The sequence below is a fragment of the Furipterus horrens genome, unplaced genomic scaffold (genome assembly GCF_987537825.1).
Source record: "Furipterus horrens unplaced genomic scaffold, mFurHor1.1.pri manual_scaffold_7, whole genome shotgun sequence".
In the NCBI taxonomy this organism is placed as follows: Eukaryota; Metazoa; Chordata; class Mammalia; order Chiroptera; family Furipteridae; genus Furipterus; species Furipterus horrens.
Window position 1 is genome coordinate 28,650,751 of NW_028327177.1, and position 21,595 is coordinate 28,672,345.

The 21,595-nt window shown below is 37.6% G+C and overlaps 1 protein-coding gene across 3 annotated transcripts in view; it reads left to right on the plus strand.

Annotated features, from left to right (window-relative positions):
- Window positions 1-21,595, plus strand: part of NIPAL2 (NIPA like domain containing 2) — a 66,089-nt gene that overhangs the window by 17,331 nt on the left and 27,163 nt on the right. For 2 of the 3 annotated variants that reach the window (XM_090283526.1, XM_090283527.1), the window contains exons 2-4: window positions 1,903-1,971; window positions 2,929-3,100; window positions 18,520-18,579. In XM_090283526.1, coding sequence (XP_090139652.1) covers window positions 1,903-1,971; window positions 2,929-3,100; window positions 18,520-18,579 — 301 coding nt within the window. The remainder of the gene's footprint in view (window positions 1-1,902; window positions 1,972-2,928; window positions 3,101-18,519; window positions 18,580-21,595) is intronic. The other variant, XM_090283529.1, reaches the window with a different exon arrangement.

Here is a 21,595-nt window from a genome sequence, read left to right on the forward strand (position 1 = left end):
GCATTCCCTGATAACTGATGATCTGGAACATCTTTTCATGTGTTATTAAACATTTGTCTTCTTTGGAGAAATGTTTATTCAGATCCCTTGTCCATTTTTATATAGGTTATTTGTTCTTTTAGTACAGGGTTGTAAGAGTTCTTTATATATTCTAGATACAAGTCCCTTATTAGATATATGATTTACAGATATTTTACGGGTCATCTTTTCATTTTCTTAATAGTGTCCTTTGAAATACAAATGCTTTTAATATTGATGAGGTCCAGTTTTTTTTTTGTTGTTGTTGCTTATGTTTTTGATGTCTTATCTGTAAGACAAAATCCAAGGTCATGAAGATTTACTCCTATGTTTTCTTCTGAGAAGTTTATAGTTTTGGCTCTTACATTTAGGTCTTTGATTGATTTTGAATTAATTTTTGTATGTGGTTTGAGGTCAACCATTTTATATCTCCACCAGCAAAGCATAAGGGTTTCAGTTTCTCCACATCCTTACCAACACTTGTTATTTTCTGTTTGTTTGTTTGTTTGTTTTTATAATTGGGTGTGAAGTGATAGCTCATTGTGGTTTCGATCAGCATTTCCCTATTAGTACGGTTAGTATCTCTTCATGTGCCTATTGATTGGCCATTTGTATATCTTCCTAGGAGAAATGTTTATTCAAGTCCTTTGCCCATTTTTTAATTGAGCTGTTTATTTTGTTGTTGTTGTTAAGCTACAGGAGTTCTTTAAATATTCTGAATATCAATCTTTATCAGGTACACGATTTGCAAATACTTTCTCCCATTGTGTGGGTTGCCTTTTCATTCTGTGAATAGTGTCCTTTGATGCACAAAAGATTTTAATCTTGATTAAGTCCAACTTATATGCTTTGTTCTTTTGTTGCCTGTGCTTTTAGTGTCATATCCAAGAAATCATTGCCAAACCCCGCTACCAATTTCTAAACACTTGGCCTGGTGGCATTTAAACTACTCAGTGAATTATTTAAAAGAATTTTGAAGTAAGTTATTTCTGTTTAACAATTTACTTTTATAATTATGGAAGATTTTCATAATTATTCATCCAATCGCAAACTTCATCTGAATCTTTATTTTCCTGATTGCTGCCAAATGCATTTAATTGTAAATCAAAAGCATGGAAATGGCACATTGTATTATGATACAATTATTTCCCATGAGGAATACTGATCAAAATTATTGCCAACTGCCTTTATTAGGGAAAGAAAATTCTTAACTGATTAAAGACTATGGATATTCTATATCAACTATTAAATGGGTTTTCAACCTTTTTGCTTCATTTTTTTTAAATACTGAATTTCACTTCAGCACATATAATAAAGTTCTAAAACTTCAAAGACATTTTGCATTCTGAAAAGAGTTCCTTATGGTTGTAATGTTCATTTGAAATTTAAATAACTCTTTGGAATTTAAAGCTAGCTAGAAGTTATGTACTGTGGAAGAAGAGAGGGAAAGATCCCTTAGAACTAACTTTTTAACCTAAATAGTTCTTGTTTTAAACCAGTATAAACTTTTCTAAGCAAGTACTTTTCAAGCTCATAATTTTGTATAGTAGATGATGTCAAAGACAACAGAAACCTAAGACAGGGTTCTCTTCCCTCAGAGAATCCGTTTATAGAGCCTAATGATACACATGACAATATTAAAGAAGGAATAAGGGACATTCACTGGTTAGAGTCTGAGAGAGTAAAGATGGGCTACTAATCCTAATAAAAATCATTATTCATATTCCAAACAGCCCTCACAAATTGCTGCTGTGTAAATATTTGCTGAATGAACAAATGAATGAATGTCTCAACTTAAAATTTTTTGTTGTATGGGCTTTTTTCAGTATATATCTTATAAGTGATATTTAGTATACCATTTAAAGAAAATATTTTCTTCTTCAGATTCACCTTTTTGGAGTTCTCCTGGCCATCTTAGGAAACTTGGTAATCAGCATTTCCCTAAATATTCAGGTAAGAAGAAGCTTTTGCCTCCTTGGACTCTTCCTCTATTAAAAATGTCAAAATTATATTTTATGACCTCACTGATATAAAGACAAACATCATTCATCTAGATTACATTCATATCTTTTGTAATCCTGATTTTAAAAGAAATTATATGTTTTTGTGGGCCTCTTAATAGTATTGTGTACCTTAGGCCAGGGGTCTAGGTGGCTTATGAATTTGTACCACACTTAGAAAGATGTTCATAATCTTGGCATAAGCTAAGATTTTCTATAATGTTCTATGGTTTTTTCCTAGTACTTTTATTATTTTCTTTAAAAGATTTAAAAAGTAATCTAGAACTGTACATACTTTGAATAAGGAAGTTCAGTTATCATAAAATCAATAAGGAAATACGGCTTTATTTAACGGACAGTTTTTCAGAAATTTATGTTTAAAATACAAATACTCAAACCAGAATAAATAAGACTCCCCCCAGTTCCCCGCACCAAAGCATTCTGCCCTGCTGTGTTTATTGTGCTAGCTACTTTGACTTATAAATTTGAATCTCCTTTCAAAAAGTTTTTCTGTAGTAATTTATTATATTTATTTTATTGATGTTTATTTTAGCATCTGAACTTTTTGATATTCTGACGTAAGGGTTTTTGGTAGTAGTCTAAAAGGTCACTTAACTCCTTCACTTACACCCCGTCTTTAGCTAGTATTGATACTTATTTTACAGAGTTGTTATGCAAATTAAGCAGCATTCATCTGTGAGAAGACCCTTTTAACTATAAAATGCTGTATCAATGTGAATTATTTTTGCTGTTAGTATGTTTGGAACAAGCATAAAACCATAATAATTGCTCTTCAATGATCTGCAAATAAATTTTAAAGCCCTGATGCAAGTTTATAGGGTCAACAACTTTAAGGCAAAATTTAATTGGGTAGAAATATTTTATTATTTATATTCTGATTTACTTCTAGAAATATTCTCATCTTCGGTTGGCACAGCAAGAACACCCAAAGCCGTTCTTCAAGAGCGTGCTGTGGTGGAGTGGGGTCGTTCTGATGGCTGTGGGAGAAACTGGGAACTTTGCAGCCTATGGATTTGCACCCGTTACTGTCATTGCTCCGTTAGGTTGTATGTCCGTTACAGGTGAGCCATTTTCCTGTGTTCTGACAAATGGAAATTTTAAAAGATCAGGAAGTTGGTGAAAAACATACAGTTTGAACAACACATGCATAAAACAGAAAGTCTATTTCCCGTTTTCTTAGCATGTTAATTTAGAATGATTATGCTACTAATTTCAGTTATCCGCTGTAATACTGCCATGTTAACCACAGGTAAACCTGCATTTTGTAGTCGCAACGATATCCAAAAGCCTAATTCCTAGTCTGAGTCTTAATAAATTAACAGCAATAGCAAATTTATACTGTGTTTTTTAATCATTAATGAATCATCTAAAAGCATTTGTAATGCAATTTATATTTTATTCATATGTTACACTGACATTACATGTATTTAGATTCTTTGATGCCTGATTTGACCCCATAGTTTAGCATCTTTTTTACATTAAGAATTAAATATTTCTTATCCTATATTATTATAATGTGTAATTTTACAGTAATGTCACGATTATCTTACTTTTAAAATGTATTATTTACTTAATACATTTAGAAAAGAGAATATAAAATGTTGCTAAAAGACTTTAAAAAGAGCAAAAATGACTGCTAAAAAATTCTCTAAACCCTGTTAAAATCAATAAAATCTTTTTAGTTTTACTCTCTATTTGCTGCTATGGAAACGGCATGTTTCTAAATTTCTGTGAATTTGGAAATTTCATTGAAATAGAAACAAGTTAATGGTTATTATCTGGTAACAACTAGATCAAGCACAATGTGTGCTTATATATCCCAGTTTTAATATTTCTCCTAAAAAGAATAAGATAGCCTTAAAGAACATATAGTTTAAACTGAAATACAGTAATGTGTATTCAAAGAGAATTTCCTTTTGTTTTGCAAGTAATTTCACCCTCTTAATCATTTAAATATTTAAAATACATTCATGGTCTACGATAATAAAATATTTAGCAAAGAACACTTTTTTAACTTTTTAGAAATTGTTCCGTTAAAATCACCACACTGTTACTACTCAGAATAGGCTTACAATTTATGTAATCCTTCACTATTTTTAACATTCTGTTAAAGTGAGCAATTTCGGTTTATCTTCTCTTCTCTTTACTACATATACTGTGTACGTGGACATTCTAGATTTTATCTTCTTTTCAAAATCTAAGAAATAACAGATAAAGGATCTAGTTATATTGTCAGCTTGGGACCTTTGCAGGTCCCATTGTTTTGAAAATGTTCTATTATTCTTCATAATGACTGTATATTTAGAGCTGATCTTTAATTTTGTTCCCTCTGCTTTATGTTCATTTTCCATGAAATAGCCAAAAATAGAAAAGAAGTGTCCAGGCATTTCAAAGTTACTTGGGGTGTGGGGGGTCGAATGCACCACATTGTACTGAGATGCTCCATTTATCTTGAGATTCCCAGTCCTGGGAAATCCTTCTTCTAGGAAAAAGAAAAAGAGAGCCACTCTAACTAGCTTGAAGAACAGGGTATATGGCTGTATTTATTGTAAAGATCAGAGATTTATTTCACAGGAGTGAAATATAGCCAGGCCTCTTGGGACACAGTGAAGCTTTGGAAGTTGCCAGAAGTTTAGGGCCAGCCTGAAACGCCTCGCAGACCTTCAGTGAAAGAGTTCATTTTGGCCCGACTTGCTCGAAGCTCTCATTAACCACAGGACGCTGAAGGTTTCCCACCTTTCCCTCAGACAGTGTCCCATCCTCCCCAAGCACCCAGGGGGGCCAGTCCACCCACCGCAAACTCTGAGTCCACTGCCTTGATAGGTGGGCTTTTCTTAATGTTTCACATCATTTTGTGTGTGTGTGATCTTAGCCTCAATTAATGCTTCAGCTTTAGAACATTGTTAGCAACCTCCCTCTCTGCCCATTTAAAATATTCAAAGAAGTAAATTAGAGCCTCAAACACAAATCATTTCCTACTTTACAATCTTTGCAAACAATAATATATGCTTACAAGTAATATTGCCACAGAACTCCTGGACTGAGTTTAGGTTATCGTGAAGTGTTGTGGGTGGGTTAGGGACTGCTGGTGATTGAGAATTTTCCCCAGAACAATCCCCTACTGTCATCCTAAGAGTCTTTATAAAGATTATAAAAACTCTAGGGAATTTGAAGCAAAGGGGAAAGTTTTTTTTTTTTTAATATGTTTTATTGATTCTGCTGTTACAGTTGTCCCAATTTCTTTTCTCTCTGCTCCCCTTCACCCAGTGGCCCCCCTCCCTCCAGTTGTCCCCTGCTTTTAGTCCATGTTCATTGGTTGTGCATATAGTTCTTCTCAACCTCTTCCTGTCTACTCCACTCCCTCCTACTATGCTTCTTAATTCCTGCACCATCTCCCTCCCTTCCCCGTTCCCCCTCCCTGCAGACCTCCCCCCAATATGTTCACCATACCTATAGTTCTTTTTCCCCTCTCGTTGCCTACTTAGTTTGCCTTTGTTTCGATTCCCTAGCTTCTGTTGTTGGTTGTTGTGATACAGTTTTCCTTTTAATGTTCATAGTTTTGATCTTCTTTCTCCTAAACCAGTTCCTTTAACATCTCATATAATAGTGGTTTGGATCTGATGAACTCCTTCAGTTTTACTTTGTCCTAGGAGCACTTTCTCTGCCCTTCTATTCTGAATGACAGCTTCGCTGGATAGAGTATTCGTGGTTGTAGGTTTGCTTTTCATTGCTTTGAGTATTTCTTGCCAGTCCCTTCTTGCCTGCAGAGTCTCCTTTGAGAAATCAGCTGATAGTCTTATTGGGACCCCTTTGTACATAATTCTTTTCTTCTCTCTTGCTGCTTTTAAGATTCTCTCTTTATCTTTAATTTTTGACAATTTGATTACAATGTGTCTTGCAGTGGTTCTCCCTGGGTCCAGTTTTTCTGGAACTCTCTGTGCTTCCTGGACCTGTAAGTCTATTTCCCTGCCCAAGTTCAGGAAGTTCTGCTTCATTATATTTTTCACATAATTTTTCAATTTCTAGTTCTTCTTCGCCCTCTGGCAATCCTATTATTCGAATGTTTGTTTGCTTATAGCTGTCCCAGAGGTTTCTGAGCCTCTCCTCACCTTCTTTCCTTTTCATTTCCTCTTTCTGCGCTGGTTGACTGTTCCTTCCCTATGTTCCGATTTGTTGATTTGATCTCTGGATTTTATTTCCTCACCACTTGTCTCCTATGTGTTTTCATTTGTTTCAGTGTGACCAGCTTTCATTTCTTCCCTATCTTGTTCCAAATCCTTTAATTCTGTAAGCCACCTTACAACTATAGCTCTGAACTGAGCCTCAGAAAGATTTTCTATTTGTTCATCTGTCAGGTCCCGAACCTGCTGCCTGGTGAGCTGCCTCACCGGAATTTCAATCATGGTCTGCTTCATCCTGACAGTCTTGTGTTTAGCTTTGCTTCCTGGGCGGGCTGTGGGGGCCGGAGCCCCGTGCACTCGGCACTACCCGCAACCGGCGGCGATCGTCGACCTTTCTCACTGCACTGTGGCACTTTGTGTGGGGGCGGGGGTCCAAGATGGATTCCTGCCATTACTCTCCACTGAGAGACCGGGCTCCTCTTCCTCCGTCCCCCCACCTTCTGGGCCTCACCATCTGAGGCGATGGGGGTCTGTCTTCCCCAGTGTTGGAATCGCGGGCTGCCAGGTCTCAACTGCAGCCGGGATTGCTACGGTGGCATTTCTCGCAGTCCCGCCACTATCCGCGCTGCTACCACAAACAAACAGTACGGCGGTTTCTCGCCCCGCCTACCCGTCCGGACGAACACTGCTGGTTTATAACTTAATACATTGGGCTTCCATGTAGTTTTATTTTCTGGAATTTCTGGTTATCTTTTGTTTAGAGGTAGTTGTATTCCTGAAGCCTCCATCTTGCCTGGAATTCGGGGGAAAGTATTTTTTAAGTGACATAGCTTAAGGCTGTATTTACAGATGAAGCAGAAGAGTATCCACAGTTTTCTATGCTAGAACATTTTTTACCTATTATTTCCTTGGAGCGTCAAGAAAAAAATCAATCCTCCCTTTGAATTAAGAAAAAAAGATAATGTCTGTTGCAATGTCACATTGAGTTTGCATATTCTTTTCTGGCATTTGTCTTTTGTTGTTTTACAAATTTAAAAAGAAAAAGAAATTAAAATCTAGAGCACTTTCTGAGAAATCTTAGCTCTGAAGTCCAAGTAAAGGGTCCTTTCTTCTCTCTTCCGCCCTCTGGTCTGCTTCACAGCAATACACTGTGCTCCTTTTTCCTTTTCCAGAAGCGAGGAGCTACTGTGCAGGTGATCGTGTGTACTAACGAGTCTCGCTACTGCTAATATGTTAGACCTGCTTTGTCTCACATGATCTGAATTCCTGCTCCCTTGGTACACTGCGATTGAACAGGTTTTTTAAAAATTAGAACTAATATGTAAATAGCACAGTGGTGAGCATTACAGGTCTTTCCATTTGCACTCTACCCATATTCCCACCTCAAACCATCTTTTCTATCCTTTCTTGCCCTCTGTGGGTCTGGCTGTTCCTCGCTGACGTGCTCACCTTGAGATGGCATTTCTCGGACAGTAGTCTTCCTGGAGCTTCCATAGGTGTTCTGAGAAACAAAGAGTGCTATCATCAAACAATCTTCTGAAATATTAGATTCTAGAAGTTGAAGTTACACAGGGTCACTTGTGAAGTGTTCTTGGGGCTCCGGGTTAGGGCCAGGCACAGGCAGAGCCAGATTTCCCAAACCTCCTGACCACAAGATGCTTTTCTATGAAGCATCTCTAGAAACAACAGTTCTGCTGAAGATCCTTTCGGGAGTTCTTAAGGCAATGCTCACAAGCAGTCCCAGCAACCTGGAGACTCCGCCGGGATAGATAACTCACTGCCCTGGCAGTGGAGTTGGAGACGGTACACAACCCTGGGACGCAGGCAGATCTGAGTGGCCAGGCCTGGGTCCCACTTTCTGAGAGAGAGTGTCAGAACCTCGTATCCTTGTGCCACCTTGTGCCTTTGCCCTACTTTTCATACTAAAGGTCTTTTTGTCTGTGAATAATAGGTCCAAAAGCTGCTTCTGCCTAAGATGCTGGCTAAACTGGCAGTGCGGTTAAGTCTAGATGTTGACTTGTGTTTGTGTTTCCATAATTAAGAAAGCTTAATGGGTGGTTTTGCAAAGTCATCCAGAGCCTAGGCTGGCTACTTCCCCAATAAGCCAGAGCAGTGAGATGGTGAGGAGCCCATGCGTTAGGGCCAACCCTGCAAGGCATTCACACCTCAGCCCTGCCATCAGGGACCTCAGCAAGTGTTTAAACCCATTTGTGGTGCCTCAGATTTCTAACCTGTAACATGGGGATAAAGAGTGCTTACCTCAGAAGTTGTCACAGGCAGAGTTGAGTAAACACCAACATCTAAGAACAGTATGACTCCGCAGTCCGGTGTTTGACACAGTGACTGCACTAGCTCTTGACATATGATTTATCCTCATCATTATTATTAGAAACATTGTACATAATTCCTTAGGATAGCATTTACTTCCATGCTCCCAAAGATGGCTGGTGGCTAAATTTTCTAAAATGGATGAACCAATTCAAGAAATGCTTTTTATTGTTCTGATCCATGCAGTAGTTCATTTTCAGGGAGTTGAAAAGTAGGATCCTCACAGCTTATTTGTTCAGCCATTATGCAGTGATTACCCTTAGATTCCTTCACATACTCCCTACCAAAACATATTGGAAAAAACCAGAATTTCCAAATAACTACCAAGACCAAATACATTTAGAAAACAGACCCAGAGTCTTGTCAGAGGAAATGTGCTAACAGCCTAAGATGTGTGTGCCACTTTGTTTTCTTGCTCTAGCTTTATATAGCCCTTTTGCTCACTTGCTGATTAACTTCAGGGAGGCTGAAGGGCAGATTTCTTTCTAACTGCAATTTAAGAATGTGTCTTCTGAAGAACTATTTATATACTATACCAGAAATCCAGTTAAAGGAAATTAGTTGGATATTCTGCAGAACTTGTAGTAAACCTGTAAACTTCTGCCAATACTGCCTGTCCCAGGTACCTCCTCTTCCTCTGGAGGCCTTGCCTGGCTCCTAGACTAAATTAAGCATACTTTGTCTCTACTCCCTGAGCACCCTCTGTGGGCCCTCCTCTTACCCATGCAGTACCTTTTTGTGAGTTAGAAAAAGGCAGCCTTGTATCTATGAGTCTGTTTCTATTTTGTTTGTTCTTTTATTTTGTTCATTAGATTTCACATGTAAGTGAAATCATAGGGTACTTGTCTTTCTCTGACTTACTTCACTTAGCATATTACTCTCCAGGTCCAACCATGCTGTCACAAAAGGTAAGATTTCCTTCTTTTTTATGGCTGAGCAGTATTCCATTATATAGATGTACCACAGCTTTTTTATCCACTTGTCTACTGATGAGCACTTGGGCTGCTTTCAAATCTTGGCCTATTGTAAATAACACTGCAATGGTACAGAGAACAGGCTGACAGCTGTCAGAGGGGAAGAGGGTTGCGGTCTGGGTGAAAGAGGTGAAGGGATTAAGCAAAACAAACAAACAAAAAAAACCAAAAACTCATAGACACAGACAACAGTATGGTGATTGCCAGAGGCAAAGGGGATGGGACGAGGTAGAACAGGGTAAAGGGGGGATAAATGGTTATAAAAGGAGACTTAACTTGGGGTAGTGAACACACAATATAATGTACAGATGACGTATTATAGAATTGTGTACCTGAAACCCATATAATTTTATTAACCAATTTCACCCCAATAAATTCAATTAAAAAATAGATGATAAGAAAAATAAGGCAGCCTTTCTTATGATACTTTATTTCTGTCTGCAAATTATAAAACATTGATTTTATTAAAGTAGGACACTGTTGCCAACTGTAAGAAAATTGCCCTGGGAAATACACAAATCAACAAAATCTGAGATGTGGGTGGGCCTCCTCTGATGTAGAGCCTTTCTGCACCGTATAGCCCTCTCAGCTCGCTAGGCGGCCCTTCAGCAATTCTCATCATGCGCTCATGACTCATTTAATGTCCATCCTGGCCATTCAACTGAGACACAGGAGACTGGTGACAGTGTGGGTCTGGTTGTCTGCCATCTGCTCTTTCTAGGAGAGTGTGGCACAGGGAAGTCTCACAGTACAGGCTCGTAGAATTGGTTTGAAATTTAATTTTGAAAAATGAGGATAGGACGTTCTGTTCTAGAGTGTTGGAACAGAAACCAGCCTTGTTTAAAAGGTTTCAATTCCTAATGAAGCACAATGGTTAAACCTTTTGTACCAAGGAACCTGTGAATAGTCACCCTTGTAAGTACTTAAAGGTTTATAAACCTGTTTTTTGTGAGTTGAGTTAGATTCTTTGTGATTCTGCAAAGTGTATCCTCCAATTAACATTTTCCTTTTTCTGTTCATCCCCTTGACTGTGATCTATGCTGTGCCTAGGCACTGAGAGATGATTTAAAATAATAAAGTTACCAACAATCCAAAGAATTGAAACCACATAGAATTAAGAAGATTTGTGGTAGACCTTACTCAGTATAAAATTAACTTGTCTAGGGGTGGCAAGGGAGTGGGACATGAAGGGACATTGCTGCAGGGGCAGAGAGGGTGAACAAAGAGAACATGATGGATGTGTTTTCATTTTATGCCTCTGAGTATATTTATTGAAAGTAATTAGAAAAGAGTTCAGAGAATATATCATCTTTTTCCAATTAAACTCAAGCAATACTTTAGAAATAGTTAAAGATAAGAAACTAAAATTGAATGTGCACCCACTGTGCCAGGTACTTATTTTACTTAATTATTTCCCAGATAAATAGAAGTAAGTAATAAGTAGATTAAATTTGAGATGAAGTATATGAGATCAAACACTTAGAATATTAAATGGAATGATAAAATTAATAGCAGTTAGGTCTCCTTGGCCCTGGGATAATTTCTTGAGAGAAATAGTCACCCTCTTCATGGGCTAATTTGAATTAAGACTGGAGGGCTAATGCACTGAGAAAGTGAGAAGAAAATGAGACTTATGATTGATAAGTCTTTTCCATCTCTAATTTTCCCTAAGATGCTGTGTTTTGCTCGAAATGATATTCATGATGTGGAATATATGTTGTTTCATGTATTTCTGTTGTGCCGTTAGGAAGCTCTTAACTGAAACATGTCTGTAATCCATTAGATGACAGTCATAGCATAGCCAGAAAGCTTGGGTGAGGTTGGAATTCCAAAGAAGTCATCTCAAGCAGCAACTGTGGTCTCCCAGATTTTTATTAGAAACAAATGAAAGGAAACACACACAGACCAATGAGCGAGTGACCGGTTGCATTCCACAAACCTAGGTGCTGTGAATGGTTCCAGTCCTTAGTGGCCCCATGCTTAGCGCCAGCCTGGATGAACTCACTGCAGCTGTAAGCCTCACAGGCTGCCTGTGATAGTATCACTTCACAGGGACATTTACTTTCATGTTGGAAATATGCAAAAATATTCCTTTTCTCAGTGACTGGCTGGGTTGTGTGCTTTAGCACGTTGTTCCAAAACCAGCCTAAATAAAATGTGTGGAATAAAACCCTGAGGTTCTCATCTGATGTCTGTCTGTTCATGCACTCAGCTGAAAGCGTTCCAAAAACCTAAAAACTTTATTTGTGATGCCTTTTCCATCCATCCTTATTTTTGGAGAATGCCACAAAGTATTTATAGAGAAATTGCTATTAATGATGTAATGCTCGTTTACATTTATAATACAGTGTTAATCTTTTCAATGTTGCCCTGGCTGGTTTAGCTCAGTGGATTGAGCGTCGGCCTGCGAGCTAAGTGTCGCTGGTTCGATCTTCCAGTCAGGGTACATCAGAGAAGGAAAACTCTGACTCCAAAAAACCTCCGCTGCCTTGCGGCATACCTCTTCAGGGGAAAGGCTAAGGGAGTAAACCCTGACAGAAAATCCGGAGCCGGAGTCCCTAAGGCGGTTTGACGTTGTAGTCAACACCGGCAACTCCTGCGGCGCACCTGAAGCCAAGCTGTATTGACTCCGTCTTTCCCTTGGATCCTTCAGCTGCGAAGAGAGGGGGGGTCTGCTGCATGGGCAACAGCAGACCCTCCATATTACCCTGCCCAGGCTCTGTAGCTTCAGCATCATCACAAGATGTCGATTCAACACGGGAGGAGACAGATACCATGTCACTCCCGAGTCGGACTGCACAGCCATTCTCAGCGGTGCAGATAGACTCTTGAGAAGCTACACCATCGTCTCTCGAGACGGACGGCTGCCGACGACGACGACGACGAATCTTTTCAATGATAGCATTTTTACTTTTTTAGAGTCTTTCAAGTTTAATCACTAATGTGTGTCAAGAAAAAATGTAGAAAAGAAAGGATGATTGTTCTTAATCCAGGTAAATTTCCTCATTTGAAACAATGCACATTGCCTATGAATGATCTCTTCATTATCTTCAATAAATGACAATAGCAATTTTTTTTTGACAATAGCAATTTTTATTAAGATGAATTACTTGACACTTTTATTCCTGCCATTATGGATGGTTAGGCCAACTTTTCTCTCTATAAAGAAACATTTTTCAAACTGTCACATCCTGAGATCTTCAAATCCTAACTCCACGGAGTACATCGTAATTGACATACTTTTTCCCACCAATTCACAACTGACAGGGAATGATAATTAGGGAGCAGTCAGTACCTCGGTACAGTTAGAGTTGACTGAGCCTGTGAGCACGCTCAGTGTGTCCACATGTTTGAAGCTTGATTATGACTGACATGAAAGTTCTTTTGTGGTTTGCTTTTTAGCAGTACAATAAAGCTGCTATTATAAGTGGTCAGAAACCACAAGCCAGATATTTACATGTGCAGATCTGTTTGTAGCATTATTATATAAATATGTTCTTTTCATGTCATGGGCTATTTTTTTTTATAAAAGAGAGTTTTCTTTACTACTTTGTCTTCTTCTTTCCTATATTATAAACATATATCCTGAGTTCTCTTCAGACTGTAGACACTAAACAATAAATTGAATGTCTGAGAAATAAAAATTGATGAAATTTTCATTTGTGGATTGGATCAGTGTTGACAAACTGGTGGCCCGTCGACCAGATCTGGCCTCTACTGTGTTTTGTTTGGCTCAAATAATGCTTATAAGAATACAAATTATTTTCCCATGTTTAAAAACGGGACCATGACACACAACTGGAATTTTGTCCAAAAGAATCAGATTTGATAGCACTAGACTTGCAGTATGGTAGGGCTGAATTATGGCTGCCACCTGTCACTGATCTTGTGTTGTCCGGGTCATCACAGCCCCACTCCCTTCATGGCTACAGCCCACCGCCCTCATTGCTGTTTCCTCTTTAGAAGGTTACTTAATTGGACACTGTAGGCATTTGAGTTTGTGACCTACGGACCAAAGGTATTTTTTCTTTCCAGTTGAATCAGATAAGAATATCATATTATAATTACATTTAAGTAATTACATTTAAGCTTTGTCTTTTAAGAAGTGGTCACAAAAGGCTAAAAAAGGGGGAGAAGTAAATAAATGTGAAAAAAAATTTTTTAAATAGCCATACTATAACACATTTAGAGTTATTGAACTTTCTTCTGTGCTTTTAAACCTTTAATAAAAATATTATTTGGGGAGGTAGAGAATTTAAGTGAAAACCACTCAGATATCTTAATGTTGCAAATTGGAAAAAGGAATGCCCATTCACCTATCATTATACAGACACAAATATCTAAAGTGATATGTAAAAAATCTACCCTTGAATTTAATTGTTACCATATAGAAATGTTACCCAACTAAAGGGGTTTGCCTCTTGGAGTGTTCTTATTCAAGAACAAGTCATAGTTGTCATTAGGTAATTTTACTTACTTGCAGCAAGTTAAGATTGACATCCAAAGCTCTGTCTTCCCAAAGGGAGGCTTAGCCATTGCTTATATACACTATTTGGTTAATTAGCTGTCAATTTCTTCTTTGCAGTTGGCTAAACTTATCTAGTTGCCTTTCTGGTCAAGCTCATCTCATTGCAGCTGCAGCTGCAAAATACTGTGCATTTTAACATTTAGCAAGAATAGCATTAAGAACCACTAAGACCTTGAGACGCTTGTCTAACAAAAAACTGGTGCTTGAGTTACTAATCCTCATCAGTTGCTATTACAGAAAAAATCCAAATCAAGTTTGTACAACCTATCTGAATTCTCATGCACCAGTTTAATTTATAGTCGTTTTTCTTTCCTCTCTCCTTTGTGGCCTGCTATGGATCACCAACTCTTGACTACATTAAGCTAAGTAACTCTTCCATAATAACAACCAGGTTTTAGACCAAGTCTGAGTAATGTCAGTGAGGAGGTGAATGAAGAACAAACTTGGTGTTTATTCCTAAGTAAATCAGGAAGTGTCAGGAGGCTCAACACCAGGATACATACCTACACCTGGGACTGGTCCCTCACGTCTAGACTGGTTCACCTGAAGCCACCAGAATCTTTCCTGGCCTTTATCTATTTTCATCTGGAAATCAGAATCAGAATGCCCATGTGTTTCCCTGTGTCAGCCTCGAACAGAAAGCATCCTCATTCTGATTGCTAACCTGAGTGACACTCACCAATAGGAGTCAGTCCGTTATAACTATTGCTAAGATTCTTTGTGACTAAAGCTGGGTAAATATATTAATAAACTTCCCCATGGGAGTGCTATTTGAACCAAAGGAAATACTAGAAGAAGCTTTTTTGTCCTTTCCCTTTATGGATAATACTCCTGCTATCTTTCTTCCCCATGATTTCTACATAACCACTGTTTGAATTTTGATATACTTCACGTGCTGCCTTTCACCTTTTTTAAAAGTGTTATGGTCATTTGTAGTCCAGTTTCTACCTCTGGAGTCACTGTGTGACACTGTGTAATGAATTTAACCCCAGTGTCCATGAGCACTCATGTAGACTAGTGCCGGGGAGCAGTCTGTGTAGAGTAGTGTCTGGGAGCACTCTGTGCAGGCCAGTGTCCGGGAACACTCTCTGTGTAGACCCATGTCCTATGAAGGCCAGAATTGAAAAGGATTCATGAACATCTGCCCAAATATAGGCATAGTCCAAAATGTACACAAAAGTGTGAGTGCTAAAGTACATGTCAGTAGTAACTAGTTTAAGTATACCTAGTACAAATATGTTTAATTTACATGTATGTTCTGTTTTACTGCTTTTTAAGCTATTGATCTTGAAATTTTTTCCTGTTGAATATTAAATTTTACTATAGAAATAAACATGTGATTGACTTTCCCCCTTTCTAAGTGTTCACTAAACAATGGCTGTGGTTATAGCAGCAACTAGACAGGGTTGAATTTGACAGATCTCTGATTGCAAATATATATGGGAGCACTTCAGTTTATTTTTTCTCATCTTAAAAATTTACTGCTTTACTTAGAAGTCATGTTATTAGCTGTTGCTCAGATACTATGTTTTTGCTCAGTGCAGCTCTCATTTTAACAATGTTTTGCAAGATAGATGAACTACAAGTAAATGTATCTTAATAGAATGTTCTTTTTTATTACTTTCTTTGCTAGATAAATAAAACTTAAAATCTTCTTATTCTTTTATGTAAAAATTTTATAGAAAATCTCATGTTCTCTTAAAACATAAAAATGATTATAGAAGTCCATCAATTTTTTCAGAAAGTAAAAATAGCATACTTATGTTTCATAAAACCCTGATAACTATTTTATAGCAATTGATATAATTTGATGCATTAGTGTAGTTCAAGCTTATTGTTACCAATCATGTCTTTTTGCTCTTAGTAATGAAATTATTTCCTGCATAACATTTTCACATATTTCTTCAGAAAGTGAAATTACTTTTGAAACTGTGGCTTAGCAACGAAAAGAAAAGGACAATAATTCCTTTCTTACTTTGAGGGGAGGCAACGGAGTATAGTTTACTAGAAAAGAGCTCTGTACTGGAATAAGGAAATATGAGTACTGGTTCCAATCCTGCTGTTATATAAATATTTGTTAGATGCACAGATCAATGAATAAAAAACTTCTTTGGACCTCAGTTTCCTAATTATAACTTTTAGGACCTGCAGTAGATTTTCTCTATGTTTCCTACTTGCTCTAAAATTTCTTCCTTCCATGTAAGCAATGGTCTCCCTTCTTACTGGAATCCTTTGCTGTGAAATAGTCATCTATTGTTATAATGGGATGCATTTGGTATGTGTTAGTGTAGTGATACTTGGCCTATTTTTTATTGTTAATCTGTTTCCCTCTACTTGGAAGCATTCCTTACCTAATTACACAGGAAATCAGTGATGGGGGTGTGAGCACGGTCTTGGTTTTTATACCTTTTCCAATGCTCAAACATGTTAAATTAGTTGCCCTGAATTATTTTGGTCCAAACCTGAAGCAGAAAATTTTTGTATACTTTCACATCTGTCCCAAACTCAATTTTTAATGTAACGGGTTGTGCGTCTGTAGATTAATTTATCTACAGAAAATAATCCTTTAACGTTATAAAGCCATACCACACAATTAAATTCATGCTTGGTGGACATTTCCCATGTTATGTTTATTCTGTGTGAATTCTTCATTCCTGTAAATAACTTGCCCAGGAAAAGTGTGCAAGAACGTAGTTCAACTTGAATGAGAGAGAACTAAATTGAGAAAAAGGTGGGGAGAACATATGAGGATCCCAGTTTATCTTGGATGAGAGTGTCTGGTGTAGAGTTGTTATTTTGTCTTAATCAATTGCCAGAATACTAGATATGGTTATATTCAAACTGAACTGATTCAATGGATTATTATACAGGCTCCTTAAAATTATATCTATGAAGAATTTTTAATGGCATGGCGGATTGTAATATATATATTGTAATTGAGGAAACTGAGAAAAGAAATTTTGCATTATAGTTGATCTCAACTAAAGGAAAAAATAAACACTATCATACTAACTGCAGTTTTCTCTAAATGATGATATGTTTTATAATGACTTTTTCCTTGTGTTTTTACTTAAAAATCTTGGCTAGTAATTTTTGTTAAAAATTTAAAATACAAATTATGTTGTGTTTTTGTTCTTTGTATTATTGCAAGTTTGCATTTTCCCATTCCTCCTAGAGGAATGGCTGCATAAGAGGAACAACTTAGAGAGGTTCAATGTACCCACATACAGAGCCATAGCAGCAGGCCATGGCTCAGCTACAAGATTTTGAATTCAGTAGCACCAGTAATGGGAAAGAGGGTCTTGAACATCACAATGGTCAGCAAATGCTGGACAGAGATCCCACAAATACTCTTATCTATGTGGTAGGTACTAATTACACACTGGAGACCTTAGAATAATAAGATATATGAGTATATCGGAGCAAAATGGACTGATAGTCTTTTGGGAGAAACAGGCAAATCTTAGGTATAACGAAAAAGCTATATTACAAGCGGTGATCACACATAAGGGTACAGGGTTAATCTGGTGATGGGAGTGGGAGGGGGATTCAGAGGTGATGCTTTAGTCTGCAGTTGCTGGAGAGGATGGAGGCAGAGTTGAGTAGGGAGGGCACAAATAAAAGTCCTTTACCATGAAATTAAATAGTGCTTCTGGGACTTATGACAATTTTAGTGAGGGTGAGCACAGAATATAAAAGAGATTAAGGGCAAATGTGGCAAGGACAGTGGCAGGAACAAAATCTGGATGGGTGCCTTGGTCTTGTAAATGAGAAGAAGCTATTATGAGGTTTTAAAGCTGTGGATTGACATTAAATGTGTATTTTAGAAAGATTACTTCGGTGATGCTAAGGGGAAGAGGTAGTGAAATGGGCGGCCCCAGTGGGAAGCTATTGTAGGGCCCAAGCCAGAGGTGAAGCTGGCCGGAGCTGGGACAGTGACAGGGAAATGAAGAGGAGGGGGTGGATTTGAGAGTGAAACTCAGATTTAACAGACCCACTGGCCCGCTGGATGTGCAGTGTGAAGGAGGGGGACACTAGGTGGAGTCCTAGGATTCTGTGCTTCGTAGAGGTGTCATAAGAACAGAGATTATAGGAAGAGGTGAGAGGAAATGAGTTTCAGGTTGGGCTATAAAGTCAAGACTTCCTTCTTTCCACTCTCTCTCTTCCCTTCCCTTCTGTTTCTACCTTTCCCCCCCTTCCTGCTCTTCCTGCCTTTCTTCCCTCCCTCCCTCCCTCCTTTCCTCTATTCCTTCCTTCCTTCCCATTCATTCATTTAATTATTAAGCCCTCACTGTATATGGGGCACTATCCCAATCACTGTCCTAGGGCCATTGTAAACTGGGCCACTTTCCATGTAACCTGAACCAGGAGGGGGAAAGAAGTCATCTTTACAGCCACAGCTGCTGGTGTCTCTGACCAGGACACAGGTAGTCAGGCCTAAGACACAAACTGCTTAAATCCTTTCCGATGGTACTGCATAATGTCTGTGTTTATACTGGAAACACCGCTAATGGCTATTTTTGTTCTAGGTAGTGCCTTTATTTCTGTTCTGTTTCTGAAAGAAAATTTAAGAGTCTCCGATTTACTAGGTAAGTGATACTTTAAATCATGTAATTATAGCACTGCTTGATCAGGAAATAAGTAATACTATCCATAAAAATAGGTGCTTTAAAACTGGGAACAAATTACTGAAATGAATATAATCTGGTAGCTGCCATCTGCTTCTCCATGGGAAGTACTTCCATTTTCATTGTGCCTCCTCCCCTTACTATTGGCCACAGCAGATCATTAGGAATTTTATGAAATCTTTATGAGCATAATAAAATCCAATAAATTTTGCTTCAAGCGATGTATTTGTTAGACTGTTCCATGAAGGTACTTACATAAAAAGGAAAACACACACAAAAAGGAGATGCACCAGTTAACTACCTGATTTGTAGTCCGCTCTCTCCAGACGTAATAGAGAACGTTGCCCTTCAAATTTTTATTTAGAAATACAGCTGTTAATGGAAAACAACAGTAGCCTTCCTGGCTGTAAGAAAGATTTATTATGTAGCAAAGCCATCATAAATTGATTGTATCTTCTACCTCTTGTTGGAAATATCATTGGTGAGAAGAATTATGTATGGAGATTCAAATTTTCTTGCTTGACAAAATCCTGTCTGAACTAATGCTGACATATGATAATGAATATGATACTGTAGGCACTTTAAATAGAGCAATGTCAACTTGCTTCCAAGGAGATCACGTTTATTTGAAAAACTTGAGCTCTAAGTGTGGCCCCAGTGTTGCTATGTTGAGCCTTTGTTTTCTCTGGTGATGTTTCCCTTGAGCCTAGTGTCTCAGAAGGGTTTTCACTTTTTCTTTTCCTCCTCCTTCGATTCTGCTAGTAGAGTTTCTAGTCAACATTGTCAAAATTTCATGGTTAAAATGCTTTTCCAAATGAATTCACATGTGAATTCTATCTTGTCAAATATATTATTTTTCTGTTACTTTAAAAATCTATATTATGGTTTCTGCAGTCATTTGGGGAAGTTGTATGGATTCAGAAATGAGAATGAGCAGTGCCTGAGTTTTATAAATTAAAAAACTTAGGTCCTAAGTTATTTTTCCCATATATCTAATGTCTTCAGGAAACTTTAAATTGTTGTATCTAAATTGTGCCATCATTTGTAATTAATGGTTGATTAATGTTTATGTTAATCCAAGGTATTTAATGAAATAATACCGATGGATATGAAGGGAGACTTGCTAACTATCATGAACATTAGTGATAGAGAGATGACTAATTAAAACAGAATCCCTGCCCTCAAATAATATGGTTGATGATTATATGTATGTAAATGTTTTATATAATTTTTTTTTTAAACCAGGAAATAATGTGTATCATAAGGCCTTAAGCCATTAGTTTTCAGCAGGGTTTCTCTACCTCTGCACTGATGATATTTTAGGCTGGATAGTTCTTCATTGTAGGGGGCTGTCCTGTGCCCTGTAGGGTGTTTAGCCACATCCCTGCTCGCATTTACAGATTAGATGACCATGGCACCCTCTGCACCAGTTATGACGATCAAAAATGACTTCTCACGTGTTCCCTGGGGGATAAAACCTCCCCCCGATGAGAACCACTGGTTTAGAGTAAAGAGGAATCACTCCAGTTGGGAAGTTCAGAGAGAATTTTGTAGAGCAGAGGCAACGTTCCAATCCGCTCTAATGGCTGGGTAGGACAGGCATAGGCCACCACGTCCAGGCATTTGAAAGAGGGCATACAGAGGGAATAACACAATAAGTGTTAACAAAGCTGCAAAGGGTAAGGTGAGTTTTTATTTAATACTGTACTACAGCAGCTGCCAATAAGGATTAGGAAACAAATACATGAAAGTCATAACTGTAGAAAGAGAAGAAATAGTAATATCAATATATGCAGATGATTTGCTTATATACTTAGAAAACCCAGGATCAAGTAAGCATTACTAAAACCAATTAATTGGCTCAATATCAAAGAATATAAATTAAACTCACTCTCATGGGTTTAAATCTGAATTCAACTTCTGCTGTAAACTGTGTGGCCAGCATAACATTACTTCACTTCTCTCTAAGCCTCGGTTTGTTGACAAGTATTGGAGACTGTTTTAAGGATCACATTGGGTAATTCACACAAGCATTTTGAGAAATGTAAAGCCCTGTTAATTGTCATCATTTCTATGACCAACTTTATTCTTAAGAGGTAATACTAAAAAAGGTTCATAAGAAATAGGAGGCATACACACATGTACACGTGCACACAAATATACCGAACAAAATAAAACATCTATTAATTCTTTGATTCTTTATTAATTTCTCTTATGTTAATAACAGCTAACCTTTATTAATTTTTTCTTTCTTCCCAGGTACTGTAAGTGTTCTATATGAACTATCTCGTTTAAATGTGGGAACAACCCATTTACAGAACTAATACATAGGTTAAATAACTTGCCCAAGGTCATATAACTAGTACATGATGGGCCAGTATGCTAATGCTGGCAGCTTGAAAGAACAATAGTGCAAAGGCTCAGAGTGGGTTTCTAGTGTCAGAGAGCTGTGTGACCTCTGCAAATTTACTTCATCTCTGTAAGCCTCGATTTCCTCAACTTTAAAATTGAGATAGTACCTACCTTATAAGATTAAATAAGTTCATGTAAGTAAAACTCTCAGTACAGGGCCTATCACATAATGTTATTATTACTACTACTACCACCTCCATCAGCCACCACTATACTCTCCTGGTTCATCAGAAGAAATCTTGATTAGGATATGTTTGCAAACTTGAGTAAACCAGGTAACATTTCCCACAGCTCTGGTTGGGGTTCTTTTTTTACTTTTTATTTTTGCCTTCCTAACTTAATGCTTTTTAAGTAGGGCTATATAACTGATATCATATTTAATTCATACTATAGTTAAAAGTGATCAATTCTTGACTTTAATAAGGAAGTATTCAGTCACCAATTCCATTCCCATGTCTCCAAGAGGATTGTCATAAGATTATCATGATCTGAGGTGTAATAACCCATTTCATACAGAGGGAAAAGTTTTCCCCTCAACCTCACTCAGTCATATGTTAAGTCCCAT